A 15,858-nucleotide genomic window follows, 5' to 3' on the forward strand; every position below is an offset into this window, starting at 1 on the left:
GTTGTCTGTCACTGCTGCTTCATGTTGTCTGCCACTGCTACCTCATGTCTGTCACTGCTGATTCATGTTGTCTGCCACTGCTGCTTCATGTTGTCTGCCACTGCTGCTTCATATTGTCTGTCACTGCTGCTTCATGTTGTCTGCCACTGCTGCTTCATATTGTCTGTCACTGCTGCTTCATGTTGTCTGCCACTGCTGCTTCATGTTGTCTGTTACTGCTGCTTCATGTTGTCTGCCACTGCTACCTCATGATGTCTGTCACTGCTGCTTCATGTTGTCAGCCACTGCTGCTTCATGTGGTCTGCCACTGCTGCTTCATGTTGTCTGTCACTGCTGCTTCATGTTGTCTGCCACTGCTGCTTCATGTTGTCTGCCACTGCTACCTCATGATGTCTGTCACTGCTGCTTCATGTTGTCTGCCACTGCTGCTTCATGTTGTCTGTCACTGCTGCTTCATGATGTCTTTCACTGCTGCTTCATGATGTGTGTCACTGCTGCTTCATGTTGTCTGTCACTGCTGCTGCATGATGTCTGCCACTGCTGCTTCATGATGTCTGTCACTGCTGCTTCATGATGTCTGCCACTGCTGCTTCATGATGTCTGCCACTGCTGCTTCATGATGTCTGCCACTGCTGCTTCATGATGTCTACCACTGCTGCTTCATGTTGTCTGCCACTGCTGCTTAATGTTGTCTGCCACTGCTGCTTCATGATGTCTGTCACTGCTGCTTCATGTTGTCTGTCACTGCTGCTTCATGTTGTCTGCCACTGCTGCTTCATGTTGTCTGTCACTGCTGCTTCATGTTGTCTGTCACTGCTGCTTCATGTTGTCTGCCACTGCTGCTTCATGTTGTCGGCCACTGCTGCTTCATGTTGTCTGTCACTGCTGCTTCATGTTTGTCACTGCTGCTTCATGTTGTCTGTCACTGCTGCTTCATGATGTCTGCCACTGCTGCTTCATGTTGTCTGCCACTGCTGCTTCATGTTGTCTGTCACTGCTGCTTCATGTTGTCTGCCACTGCTGCTTCATGTTGTCGGCCACTACTGCTTCATGATGTCTGTCACTGCTGCTTCATGTTGTCTGCCACTGCTGCTTCATGTTGTCTGCCACTGCTGCTTCATGTTGTCTGCCACTGCTGCTTCATGTTGTCTGTCACTGCTGCTTCATGTTGTCTGCCACTGCTGCTTCATGTTGTCTGTCACTGCTGCTTCATGAAGTCTGCCACTGCTGCTTCATGTTGTCTGTCACTGCTGCTTCATGTTGTCTGTCACTGCTGATTCATGTTGTCTGTCACTGCTGCTTCATGTTGTCTGTCACTGCTGCTTCATGTTGTCTGTCACTGCTGCTTCATGAAGTCTGCCACTGCTGCTTCATGTTGTCTGTCACTGCTGCTTCATGTTGTCTGCCACTGCTGCTTCATGTTGTCTGTCACTGCTGCTTCATGTTGTCTGTCACTGCTGCTTCATGAAGTCTGCCACTGCTGCTTCGTTGTCTACCACTGCTGCTTCATGTTGTCTGTCACTGCTGCTTCATGTTGTCTGTCACTGCTGCTTCATGTTGTCTGTCACTGCTGCTTCATGTTGTCTGCCACTGCTGCTTCATGTTGTCTGCCACTGCTACATCATGATGTCTGCCACTGCTGCTTCATGTTGTCTGTCACTGTTGCTTCATGTTGTCTGTCACTGTTGCTTCATGTTGTCTGCCACTGCTACCTCATGATGTCTGCCACTGCTGCTTCATGTTGTCTGCCACTGCTGCTTCATGTTGTCTGTCACTGCTACTTCATGTTGTCTGTCACTGCTGCTTCATGTTGTCTGTCATTGCTGCTTCATGTTGTCTGTCACTGCTGCTTCATGTTGTCTGTCATTGCTGCTTCATGTTGTCTGTCATTGCTGCTTCATGTTGTCTGTCACTGCTGCTTCATGTTGTCTGTCACTGTTGCTTCATGTTGTCTGCCACTGCTGCTTCATGTTGTCTGTCATTGCTGCTTCATGTTGTCTGTCACTGCTGCTTCATGTTGTCTGCCACTGTTGCTTCATGTTGTCTGCCACTGCTACCTCATGATGTCTGCCACTGCTGCGTCATGTTGTCTGCCACTGCTGCTTCATGTTGTCTGCCACTGCTGCTTCATGTTGTCTGTCACTACTGCTTCATGTTGTCTGCCACTGCTGCTTCATGTTGTCTGCCACTGTTGCTTCATGATGTCTGTCACTGCTGCTTCATGTTTGCCACTGCTACCTCATGATGTCTGTCACTGCTGCTTCATGTTGTCTGTCACTGCTACCTCATGATGTCTGACACTGCTGCTTCATGTTGTCTGCCACTGCTGCTTCATGTTGTCTGCCACTGCTACCTCATGATGTCTGCCACTGCTGCTTCATGTTGTCTGCCACTGCTGCTTCATGTTGTCTGTCACTGCTAACTCATGATGTCTGCCACTGCTGCTTCATGTTGTCTGTCACTGCTGCTTCATGTTATCTGCCACTGCTGCTTCATGTTGTCTGCCACTGTTGCTTCATGTTGTTTGTCACTTGTGCTTCATGTTGTCTGCCACTGCTGCTTCATGTTGTCTTTCACTGTTGCTTCATGTTGTCTGCCACTGCTGCTTCATGATGTCTGTCACTGCTGCTTCATGTTGTCTGCCACTGCTGCTTCATGTTGTCTGCCACTGCTGCTTCATGTTGTCTGCCACTGCTGCTTCATGTTGTCTGTCACTGCTGCTTCATGTTGTCTGCCACTGCTGCTTCATGTTGTCTGCCACTGCTGCTTCATGTTGTCTGTCACTGCTGCTTCATGTTGTCTGCCACTGCTGCTTCATGTTGTCTGCCACTGCTGCTTCATGTTGTCTTTCACTGCTGCTTCATGTTTGCCACTGCTACCTCATGATGTCTGCCACTGTTGCTTCATGTTGTCTGCCACTGCTACTTCAGGATGTCTGCCACTGTTGCTTCATGTCTGCCACTGCTGCTTCATGTTGTCTTTCACTGCTGCTTCATGTTTGCCACTGCTGCTTCATGTTGTCTGCCACTGCTGCTTCATGTTTGCCACTGCTACCTCATGATGTCTGCCACTGTTGCTTCATGTTGTCTGCCACTGCTACCTCAGGATGTCTGCCACTGTTGCTTCATGTTGTCTGCCACTGCTGCTTCATGTTGTCTGCCACTGCAGCTTCATGTTGTCTGCCACTGCTGCTTCATGTTGTCTGCCACTGCTACCTCATGATGTCTGCCACTGCTGCTTCATGTTGTCTGCCACTGCTGCTTCATGTTGTCTGCCACTGCTGCTTCATGCTGTCTGTCACTACTGCTTCATGTTGTCTGCCACTGCTGCTTCATGTTGTCTGCCACTGTTGCTTCATGATGTCTGTCACTGCTGCTTCATGTTTGCCACTGCTACCTCATGATGTCTGTCACTGCTGCTTCATGTTGTCTGCCACTGCTACCTCATGATGTCTGACACTGCTGCTTCATGTTGTCTGCCACTGCTGCTTCATGTTGTCTGCCACTGCTACCTCATGATGTCTGCCACTGCTGCTTCATGTTGTCTGCCACTGCTGCTTCATGTTGTCTGTCACTGCTAACTCATGATGTCTGCCACTGCTGCTTCATGTTGTCTGTCACTGCTGCTTCATGTTATCTGCCACTGCTGCTTCATGTTGTCTGCCACTGTTGCTTCATGTTGTTTGTCACTGCTGCTTCATGTTGTCTGCCACTGCTGCTTCATGTTGTCTTTCACTGCTGCTTCATGTTGTCTGCCACTGCTGCTTCATGTTGTCTGCCACTGCTGCTTCATGTTGTCTGCCACTGCTGCTTCATGTTGTCTGCCACTGCTGCTTCATGTTGTCTGCCACTGCTGCTTCATGTTGTCTGTCACTGCTGCTTGTTTTTGTCTGCCACTGCTGCTTCATGTTGTCTGCCACTGCTGCTTCATGTTGTCTGCCACTGCTGCTTCATGTTGTCTGCCACTGCTGCTTCATGTTGTCTGCCACTGCTGCTTCATGTTGTCTTTCACTGCTGCTTCATGTTTGCCACTGCTACCTCATGATGTCTGCCACTGTTGCTTCATGTTGTCTGCCACTGCTACTTCAGGATGTCTGCCACTGTTGCTTCATGTCTGCCACTGCTGCTTCATGTTGTCTTTCACTGCTGCTTCATGTTTGCCACTGCTGCTTCATGTTGTCTGCCACTGCTGCTTCATGTTTGCCACTGCTACCTCATGATGTCTGCCACTGTTGCTTCATGTTGTCTGCCACTGCTACCTCAGGATGTCTGCCACTGTTGCTTCATGTTGTCTGCCACTGCTGCTTCATGTTGTCTGCCACTGCTGCTTCATGTTGTCTGCCACTGCTGCTTCATGTTGTCTGCCACTGCTGCTTCATGTTGTCTGCCACTGTTGCTTCATGTTGTCTGCCACTGCTACCTCATGATGTCTACCACTGATGTCGCCAAAGAATCAAACATTTCTGCTATTTTGAGCTCAATTTCAATGTACTTTTCATCGTGAAACCAATTAAAATCATATTTATTTTTGTAGTATATCTTCCATTCTATCGCATGTGACCAAATAAAACGAGAATACAACCATAAAAACCTTTCGAAATTATACCGCTAAGGGGAGGCTAATGGCCGAGAAGTGAACTCTGTTATTTATGGTCCAATTTCTTTCATTTGTGGTATACATTAAGAAGCATGTTTTCATCATACATTGCCCAAGTTTCAGTAAGATAGTCCAACAAACAACTGAGATACAATTCCTTAGATCAAGAGCAAGAGCCAATCACCAGTGTCAGTTAACCTCCCTTGGAGCCTCAGCGCTGTATAGCCCTTGTGGCTTAGCGCTTCTTTTTTATTATAATAATAATAATCCCTTGAGGCCCGCTCGCATCTAAAAATTTTGCTCGCATCTGGAAGCAAAAAATCGACCGAGCAGCTGCTTGTATTTGGAAAAACTTGCACATGGATGCACTCATAAGTAGAAGTTCCACTGTATTTGTGATTAAATTTTATAGAGAAATTCAGTTTTTAGACTTACGTTATCTTAGCCAGGCACAAATACTTATTATACTTACTTGTTATATTTTATACATTCACTATGAAATTATTATTATACAATTTTTTTTCTGTTATACAATTTTTTTTCTCTATGTTTTTTCCTAGAACTTCTACGCCAAAGATATGAATAAACATAGGCTAGACATTATAATTATGATGGTGTGCATGATGTTACTAAAGTGTCCTGGAGGATGTATGCCCATAAGAGAATTAATATTTGAAGTGTTCTTTAAGATCCAGGGTAAATTAACTAAAAAGTAAAAAACAAGTGAAGAAGCCTTTCTTGGCCATAATAAGCGGCCCTCTCCTAATAGGGTTAATTTTTACAAAAAGACGCACTGAATCAATTTCTTTCTTGAAGTTAGACGGTTTTGATTTCTTCCTTTTATAGATTACACTATTTTAACTTAAATGGCTAGTTGGTCGGTTGGTCGGCCCATTAGTAAATTATTATATAAAAAATATATGTAGATAGATACTGAAAGCGTGACAACAAAGATATAAATAAATACACACTGGCAATTATTATATAATGTAGATGGAATATATTATAAACTGAAAATTATAGTCAAAGTTATTCTTAGTCAATAAAATTGAGAAAAATAAAATTAGAAGTCTTCTTTGAAACCCAACACATTTTTTTTTCGAAAACTGCTGCTTATCGCTCATTTTAGTTCATTTCTTATTTGTAATTAAATTTAATTTCCATGCTGAGGGCTCCTCAAACCTAAAGTGCCACAGGCTCCCCAAGGTCTAAATCCAGCCCTGACTTACACTATCCTGAGCTTGATGAATTATCTAGTTGCATTTAAATGCCACTTAAGAATTTCATCACTTGATCTATATGTTCACAGGCAGTGAAGTCAACGAAGGCATGGCTTCTTACAGGAGGAATGTACGTGGGTATAATGAGGAGTGTGGGGGAGGCTGTCAACCAGGGCCAGTTTATTGTCAAGGTAAGTAAATTAGTTAATAAGTTAGTGAGGTCATTTGTAAGTAAGTTAGTAAGTTTATTTAGGTACAGGTAGACATAAGTACATACAATTATAATACATAGTACGTAACATGTGTAAATTACCCACCAGGATAACCCAGAAAAGTCAAAGTGACTTATTTCCACTGGGGTATAGTAATATTCTTGTTCACCTCCTGGTTTGTTGTGTTTTGGGCAGACCCAATAAACATTTCCCTCTTTTAATATCAGTACTGGTAAAATGGGGACTGTCTGCACAAGAGCTATGGCTCCATTCTTTGCAGGTATAACATGTTACCATACCTGTATCCCACTTGGAACCATTCTTTTTTTTTTTTAACAAGTTGGCTGTCTCCCACCAAGGCAGGGTGACCCAAAAAGAAAGAAAATCTCCAAAAAAGAAAATACTTTCTTCATTATTCACCACTTTCACCTCGCTCATACATAATCACTGTAAAAAAATATTTTGGCAGTTACTGCCACAACCTGGATGGTTCATTTCATCTAAATTTTGCAGAGGTGCCCAGAACACAACAGTTTAGAAGCATATACGTATAAAGATACACAACATATACTTCCAAACTGCCAATATCCCGAACCCCCTCCTTTAAAATACAGGCATTGTACTTCCCATTTCCAGTACTCAAGTCTGGCTATATAAAAATAACTAGTTTCCCTGAATCCCTTCACTAAATATTACCCTGCTCACACTCCAACAGCTCGTCAGGTCCCAAATACCATTTGTCTCCATTCACTCCTATCTAACATGCTCATGCATGCTTGCTGGAAGTCCAAGCCCTTCTCCCACAAAACCTCCTTTACCCCCTCCCTCCAACCTTTTCGAGTACGATCCCTACCCCGCCTTCCTTTCCCTACAGATTTATATGCTCTCCATTCTTAGTCTCTTACAGTCTTTATGTATTTTTGGGTCTTTTTGCCTCGGTGGGAGATAGCTGGTTTTTATTTTTTTTCCATATTTGTGTCTGTAGTTATGTCTTCATGTTTAAGTTTTCTTGGACATATATTACATATACATGCACACATATATGTATACACACCCATCTGAATATTCTTCTGTTTTCTTAATAGTTCTTGTTCTTGTTTATTTCCTCTTATCTCCATGGGGAAGTGAAACAGAATTCTTCCTCCGTAAGCCATGAGTGTTGTAAGAGGCAGCTAAAATGCCAGGAGCAATGGGCTAGTAACCCATTCTGTATACATTACTAAAAGTAATTAGATAATTGTAGTATCGGTGTCCCTCTGGCAAAACAGTGATGGAGTGAATGATGGTGAAAGTGTTCCTTCTTTTTTGGGGGGCCACCCTGCCAGTGTGTGTTTTATCAAGATATATCAGACATATAGATTGACATCTATAAACTACTTTATAGAAAGCCCCTTCTTATGCAAGGCATTTTGTACAACTATAAACTACTTTATAGAAAGCCCCTTCTTATGCAAGGCATTTTGTACAACTTTAAAAACCAAATTAAGATTACTAGTACAGTGGACCCCCGCTTAACGTTCACCTCCAAATGCGACCAATTATGTAAGTGTATTTATGTAAGTGCGTTTGTACGTGTATGTTTGGGGGTCTGAAATGGACTAATCTACTTCTCAATATTCCTTATGGGAACAAATTCGGTCAGTACTGGTACCTGAACATACTTCTGGAATGAAAAAAGATCGTTAATCGGGGGTCCACTGTATTTGATTTTTTTGTCTCCCCAGTGGCATGGTTTCATGCATGGAAGGAGCATGCATCATTGCATAACCACCTTTCTCACCCTGCACACTGGCAGCTCATACACTACCTTCCTTGACCTTAAATCTGCTTTTGATGTAGGCAACCGACATAATCATTAATAAACTTGCCAGAATGGATGTTGTTGGATGGCATCTCTGCTGGATTAAAGGCTACCTGTCCAACAGAAAGTTTTCTGTGTTGTTCCAGGGACATAGAAGTGTAACTAAAAATTTGAATTAGGAACCCCACAGGGAGGTGTGCTCAGTCCCACTCTATTCAATATTCCAATTAATGCTTTATTTAATGCTATGGCTAGCCAGCCCCATTATTTTATGATTAGTTTTGCTGATGATATAATGATTCACACCACTGGATTCTCCAACACACAAAACATCCTTAACCATGTACTAGCCTCATGTCAGGACCTGGGGTTTATAATCTCTACTGATAAAACAAAGATAATCAATAGGCGTCCTTCTCGACAGAGAGGCACAGTTCGCCATATCCAATTGCATGATGGGTCTCTTCTAGAATATGTAACCAGATACAGGTATCTAGGCTTTAAGGTCCCACTACTTGGACCTGTTGTAATGAGACTTTGTTGCCAATACAAAGAAAGGCTGAGAGCACTTAGAGTTGTGGTAGGTTTTCATCCAAGGTATGGTGCTAATGTTAAAATTGTGAAAATGATGTATCTTACTTATATTAGATCATTAGTTGATTATGCTGTGCCACTACTAGCTCTGGTGTCTGACTGGAAGCTTGGAGGGCTGGAAAAACTGCAGACTGAAGCAATGAGGATCATCCTAGGATGCCCTCGTACTGCCAAAATTTTAAATATGCGGAAAGAACTTGGTATTCCAAGCATCAGAGATTGTGCTACTGAAAAAAATATTATCATTGGGGTCAATATGCTTAGGCTAGTGCATTCAAACCCCTGCACAGAAGCCCTCCAAACTTTCCTCAGCACTGGTGAACACCCAGATGAATTGAAAAAAACTGGAATCGACCTCCGCATGAGCCAGCTACATGATCTATGTCAATTAAGGCAACAGTGGCACTTCTCCTCCTCCATGGGATATTACCCCATTCCAAACTACCATTCCTGGGTGGGTGCCGGGCACCCACCCTTCAATACCTTTCATCACCAAAGAATCGAACACTTGCGCTACTTTGAGCTCAATTTCAAGGTACTTGTCATTGTGAAAGCAATCAAAATCATATACAGTGGACCCTCAACTAGCGATATTAATCTGTTCCTGAGAGCTCATCGTTAATCGAAATAATCGTTAGTTAAGTTAATTTTCCCCATAAGAAATAATGGAAATCAAATTAATCCATGCAAGACACCCCAAAGTATTAAAAAAAAAAAAAATTTTTACCACATGAAATATTAATTTTAATACACACAAACTGAAGAAGACATGCACAGTTACATGACACTTACCTTTATTGAAGATCTGGTGATGATTGATGGGATGGGAGGAGGGGAGAGTGTTGATCTTCTTAGTGTTTAGAAGGGGAATCCCCTTCCATTAGCACTTGAGGTAGCAAGTCTTTTTCTGGGGTTACTTCCCTTGTTCTTTTAATGCCACTAGGACCAGCTTCAGAGTCACTGGACTTCTGTCGCACAACATATCTGTCCATAGATACCTGTACCTCTCGTTCCTTTATGACTTTCCTAAAGTGGTTCACAACATTCAGTGTACAGGTTGCCAACACGGCTTGCAGTAGCTGTGTCAGGGTGATTTTCATCAAAAAAGGTTTGCACTTCAAGCCACTGCACACATTTCCTTAATCTTAGAAGTAGACAACTTCAATTTCTCTATCCCTTCCTCCAAAGCAGTTTCCTCAGGTCTGCCCTCTTGCTGTTCAAGATGATCTAGCAGCTCATCAGTGGTTAGTTCATCATTGTCCTCCTCCACCAGCTCTTCCACATCCTCCCCACTAACCTCCAACCCCAAGGACTTCCCCAATGCCACAATGGATTCCTCAACTGGCATAGGATTCTCAGGGTTAGCCTCAAACCCTTCAAAATCCCTTTTGTCTGCACATTCTGGCCACAGTTTCTTCCAAGCAGAGTTCAAGGTCCTCTTAGTCACTTCCTCCCAAGCCTTACCTATAATGTTTACACAATTGAGGATGGTAAAATGATCTTTCCAAAACTCTCTTAGAGTCAGTTGAGTTTCTGAGGTCACTACAAAGCACCTTTCAAACATAGCTTTTGTGTACAGTTTCTTGAAGTTGGAAATGACCTGCTGGTCCATGGGCTGCAGGAGAGGAGTGGTGTTAGGAGGCAAAAACTTCACCTTAATGAAGCTCATGTCCCTAGAAAGTCGCTCTGCCAAGTCTGAAGGATGACCAGGAGCATTGTCTAATACCAGGAGGCACTTAAGGTCTAATTTATTTTCAATTAGGTAATTTTTCACAGTGGGGGCAAATGCATGGTGTAACCAGTCCCTAGTGACCCATGCCTTACTGTCTGCCCTCCACAGCACACACAAATTAGCCTTGAGGACATTGTTTTTCCTGAACACTCTGGGAGTTTCAGAGTGATACACCAATAAAGGCTTCACTTTGAAATCACCACTAGCATTGGCACACATCAACAGAGTAAGCCTGTCTTTCATAGGCTTATGTCCTGGGAGTGCCTTTTCCTCCTGAGTAATGTATGTCCTGCTTGGCATTTTCTTCCAAAACAGGCCTGTTTCGTCACAATTAAACACTTGTTCTGGTTTCAGTCCTTCACTGTCTATGTACTCCTTGAATTCCTGCACATATTTTTCAGCCGCTTTGTGGTCCGACCTGGCAGCCTCACCATGCCTTATCACACTATGAATGCCACTACGCTTCTTAAATCTTTCAAACCAACCTTTGCTGGCCTTAAATTCACTCACATCACTAGTTGCTGGCATTTTTTTAATTAAATTCTCATGCAACTTCCTAGCCTTTTCACATATGATCGCTTGAGAGCTGCTATCTCCTGCTATCTGTTTCTCATTTATCCACACCAATAAGAGTCTCTTAACATCTTCTACCGCTTGCGATCTCAGTTTCGAAAACATAGTTGCACCTTTGGCAAGAACAGCTTCCTTGATTGCCGTTTTCTTGCCCACAATAGTAGTGATGGTTGATTGGGGTTTATTATACAACCTGACCAGCTCAGAGACACTGTCTCCACTTTCATACTTAGCAATGATCTCTTTCTTCATCTCCATAGTAATTCTCACCCGTTTTGCTTTAGGGTTTCCACTAGAAGCTTTCTTGGGGCCCATTGTGACTTATTTTGCAGGTGCAATCACTACAAAGGCTGTGATAATGTGAAATGTTCCAGTTGTATGTTTGGAAGCGACCGCGGTGGCTGGCTTGTAAACACTGGCACCCACGGGACAAGTGAGGCGCACTCAGACCAAAGTGGACGCGTCTCGTACGGAACGAATAGCGCTGGTCGGGTTTTTAAGTACTGGTCGAGGCAAAATTTTTGCGTTAAAATGTATCGCTAGTCAGATTTATTGTTAATCGATGCCATCGCTGGTTGAGGGTCCACTGTATATTCCTGTAATATATCTTCCAATCTATCAATTGAGATCAAGAAAATTAGAACACAACCATAAAAACCATACGAAAATATACCACTGAGGGCGGCTAATGGCTGAGAAATGAACTTCGCTATTTATGGTCTGATTTCTTTCAATTTTGGTGTACATTAAGAAGCATCTTTCCATCATACATTGGCCAAGTTTCAGTAAGATAGTCCAACAAACAACTGAGATCCAATTCCCTAGATCAAGAGCAAGAGTCCCTCACCAGCATCAAGGACCCTTCCTTGAGGCCCGTTCACATCTGGAAATTTCACTTGTGTATGGAAGCAAAAAATTGACCCAGTGACTGCTCGTATCTGGAAAAACTCGCATGTGGATGCACTCATAAGTAGAGGTTCCACTGTATTTGGAAGAGTCGCTTCAAACTAATTAGAAGTCTGCAGACACAGCTGTGAATATGTATGGCATCCCATATAAAGACAGTGATTGAATGAATGATGGTGAATGTTTTCTCCTTTGCCTGAAATTTTCTTCATGCAAGTTTATTTCAGTATGATACATCATTTATACAGTAATGGGTGACACTTGAGAGCAAGTTGAAAAACCATAGTTATATAAGTGCTGAACCCACCAGGGTCATAAAGTGCTGATAGTTATGTAGAACATTTTGGGCAAGCTAAAATGACATGTCAATATACATGATTATAAGAAAAAATTAGTTGGATTATAGTCTAGTAGTGAAAGTCCATGCGATTATGTAATGTCATCCAATTTCGTACACACGATGTATCGTGTGGAAATAAATATGATTGATAGACTGAAGACAAGCATTAAGTCCAGGTTAGAAACATCAATAAATAAATTTTATTTTCAAAATGTATGTAATTGTTATAAAATTAAGTGACATTTATTTTAAGCATTTTCAAAAGTGGTGACGGTCTGACAGACACACTGGCTGACTGATGTTGTAGTAGCCAGGCTTAGGCTTGGTTGCAAGTATTGCTGGCAGTCTGACAGACACACAGATGGTGATCAAACTAAATGTAAAGTATGTGTCCAGGCCTATGATCAGTTATTTGAATACTATGTGCTTAACCCTTAAACGGTCCAAATAGATCGACGTTCAAATCCGTAGTGCTCTAAAAGTAGATCTATGTTTTTTTTACATATTTTCAAATATAACAAAAAAAAAAAAAGATGTACATTTTTTTACATACTTCAGATGATGAATAAATGTATATATACATTTGGACCATTTAAGGGTTAATTATCTACTTGTTGAGGAATACAGTAGCGCCCCACTTATACGGCGGGTTAGGTTCCAGGCTGTCGCCGGAAAGCAGATATCGCCGGAAGGCAGAACGCCATTTTTTTCCATTTATAAATGCATATAAATGCCAGACAACAAGTTTACACTAAATTATATTAAGTTAGTAATAGAACTAGGCATTAAAAACACACAAAGTAAAATACAGTCACAGTAAATTCATTACTTATCTTAAAGTATTTGTAATCTTAATGTAGGGAGAGAGGTGAGTAGTACTTATTTGTAGGAAGTCAGGTGCAGGTAGCCCAGGTGTAAGTAGCACTGGCTCCCCATCTCATACTTAATATACAATATTTAAAACATCCCAGAGAGGTAAAATGCACATACAGTACACTCATTATTTACCTTAAAATATGTGTAGTCTTAATATAGGAAGAGAGGTGAGTAGTATTTATTTGTATAAAGCCAGTGTAGGTAGCCGGTAGGTGTACCCTGGGCTACACCTACTGGCTACCTACACTGTGGCCCAGAGCCATATTATTAACATTGACATGCTTTGTTCACTGAATTTAATAATTTCTAACAACTACCTTTAGATGCCATCATAAACGAAGGTAGAAGTAATGAATAATTCATGCCGAAAATTGTAAACAAAAGCGGAGTGGGGGAGTGGCTGGGCCAAACGCAGATTCATACATGTTTTCTCTGATGGCTGAACAGAGGAAGCGTAATGTGTCCCTCCACCCGGCTCCACAAGTATTATTATCAGAGCATATAAAATATGCAATAAATACCAGACAACAAGTTTACACTAACTTATATTAAGTTAGCAATAGAAATAGGCATTAAAAACACAATAAAAGGTAAGATACACACAGAGTACACTTATTACTTACCTTAAAATATTAATATTAATGTGTGAGAGGTGAGTGGCAGGGTGTTTATTGAATAAAATCAGAATGGCACACCATCATCCTCTAACTTGGCACTTAAAGCAAGAGACTTATGACTTCTCTTTTTATTACAGCTAACCTTAGACGCCATCGTCAATGAGAGCCAACTAGTTAACGAAAGAGTAAACGAGAGAGAGAACGAGATACAGAGTTGAGACAATGTAAGAACACAAACTGAACAGGTAGTGGACGATCACTTGGTCAGGCGAAATAAATGCGTATTAATGTGTCTACTTTTAGTTCATTTACGTATGTTTGTAAGAGTTTGCAAAACATTTACCTCAATATTTTTTTATTTTAATAATAATTACCTCACAATACAAATACTCTTACATTGTGTACAAGTTAGTTCAGAATAAACAAACAGCAACACACCATTTTTAGAGTGAATGAAGATAATAATATTAACCCTTTGACTGTCGCAACCCCCAATCCTGAGGTGTCTCCTGGTGTCGCAAAATTTAAAAAAAAAAAAAATTATTTTTTCTTATGAAATGATAGAGAATCTTTTCCCGATTGTAATGACACCAAAAAAACGAAATTTGATGGAAAAATGACGGAATTACGCTCTCGCGAAGTTAGCGACCTCGGCGCTGTTTACAAATCGGCGATTTCGCCCACTTTGAGCCCTATTTTCGGCTAATTCCATTGTTCCAGTCGCCCAAACTCATAGCTATTTCTTTAGAACTTCATTTTTTCTATCGATTGAGTACAAGAAACTGCCCATTTACTGATTTCAACTACCTAATAATCTGGTCAGAAATTTGCTATTTGGCCAATTTCACGAAAACTAAAAAATATGACAATTTCAAAATAAGGTCCAGAATGAACAATGCAGACATTCCAGGCTCTAAAATAATGTTTTCTTTGTTCATCAGTCACGTCTCCAGGCCCCTCTGATATTACTCTTGCTTTCTATTTTGAATTTTTATTCAAACAAAAAATATTAGACTTACTATTATGCAGACTACTGCAATGCTGTAATAACTGTATAAATAACATCAACCCATTCATGACTGCATATTAGAATGGCTAGTTGGACATTTATTGGACAATGGCATCATTTGTTTACTTTTGAACATTGGCAAAAATCAAACATTTCCCCTACTTTGAGCTCCATTTCTAGGTTTTTTTTATAGTAAAATCAATCAAAAATACCTCTATTTCTGTAATATGTTTTCCATTCTATCAAATGAGACCAAGAAAACGAGAATACAACCATAAATACTATACGAAAATAGACCACAAAGTCGGCATTTTAATTAAAAAAAACGGTCTGAGTTTTTTTTTTCTCATTATGCACTGCGTGCTCCAGGATTTTTTTTATATGGTGCACACTGACCACACAGACCCATTCTCTCACATGTGGGCCTACCAGCTTTCTCCTGCTTGATTTGAAGCCGCTAGAATTTATGAGTATATATACGTCAAACACGGCACCTCGTAAAACGTATATATACGGCCGCGACAGTCAAAGGGTTAATAATAATAATAATAATAATAATAATAATAATATAAATAATAATAATAGTATTATTATTATTAATATTAATAATAATAATTATTATTATTATTATTTATTATACAAAGCACTAAACCCACAAGGGTCGTGAATTGCTATACATAGAGTAAAGGCATACAAAAAGAATATTTTTCTACAGTTACCCCCCAGTGTTTGACTAGAGAAAACGTAATTCTTCCGGCACCACCTACACAGCTGCTTTGTAAACAAATCTGATATTTACATCAATTTTTATTCTGAGTGTATATATCATGTTTATATGCTATGTAATGGGTTTCATATATAATTTTGAGGAAAATATCATAGATGGATTAATGAAAATGCCTATATTGATGTAAAATAAGACATTTAGTGTGCCCAAGAGTGATTATTATTACGTAGTATTGGCATCATGAGTAGAGAGAGACTTAGCGATTTTAATGTGTACCTGCACAACAGCACAGTGTGTAAGTATATTTAGGTACAAGTACACATAAGTATAATTATCAGAGTACATATAAAATACACAGTAACTTTAAAACACTTGAAATTTTGAAAGTTTCCTGACATAATAGATGTGGTCACGGAAAATGTAAACAAACCGGGTGGGGGGGTGCCGTATTTAAAAGACCGCTTGCCGTATAGCAAATTTTGGTCAATTTGACATCGCCATATTAGCGGAACGCCGTAAGGCAAAATGCTGTAAAGCGGGGCCTTACTGTATAGAGATACAGTATAATGACCTCTGTGATATGTAAGTATATATTATTAATAAAAATAAGATGCTAGATATATTAAGTAACTATCCTAAATTTTCATGTAACAGA

At 40.9% G+C, this 15,858-nt stretch overlaps 1 protein-coding gene across 1 annotated transcript in view; it reads left to right on the forward strand.

The window, feature by feature from the left end:
* LOC128687209 (uncharacterized) overlaps positions 1–15,858 on the forward strand; it is a 273,243-nt gene that overhangs the window by 115,639 nt on the left and 141,746 nt on the right. Inside the window, exon 7 of the mRNA XM_070098518.1 lies at positions 5,906–6,007. Within this exon, the coding sequence (XP_069954619.1) occupies positions 5,906–6,007 (102 nt within the window). The remainder of the gene's footprint in view (positions 1–5,905; positions 6,008–15,858) is intronic.

The sequence above is a fragment of the Cherax quadricarinatus genome, chromosome 62 (assembly GCF_038502225.1).
Source record: "Cherax quadricarinatus isolate ZL_2023a chromosome 62, ASM3850222v1, whole genome shotgun sequence".
Classification (NCBI taxonomy): Eukaryota; Metazoa; Arthropoda; class Malacostraca; order Decapoda; family Parastacidae; genus Cherax; species Cherax quadricarinatus.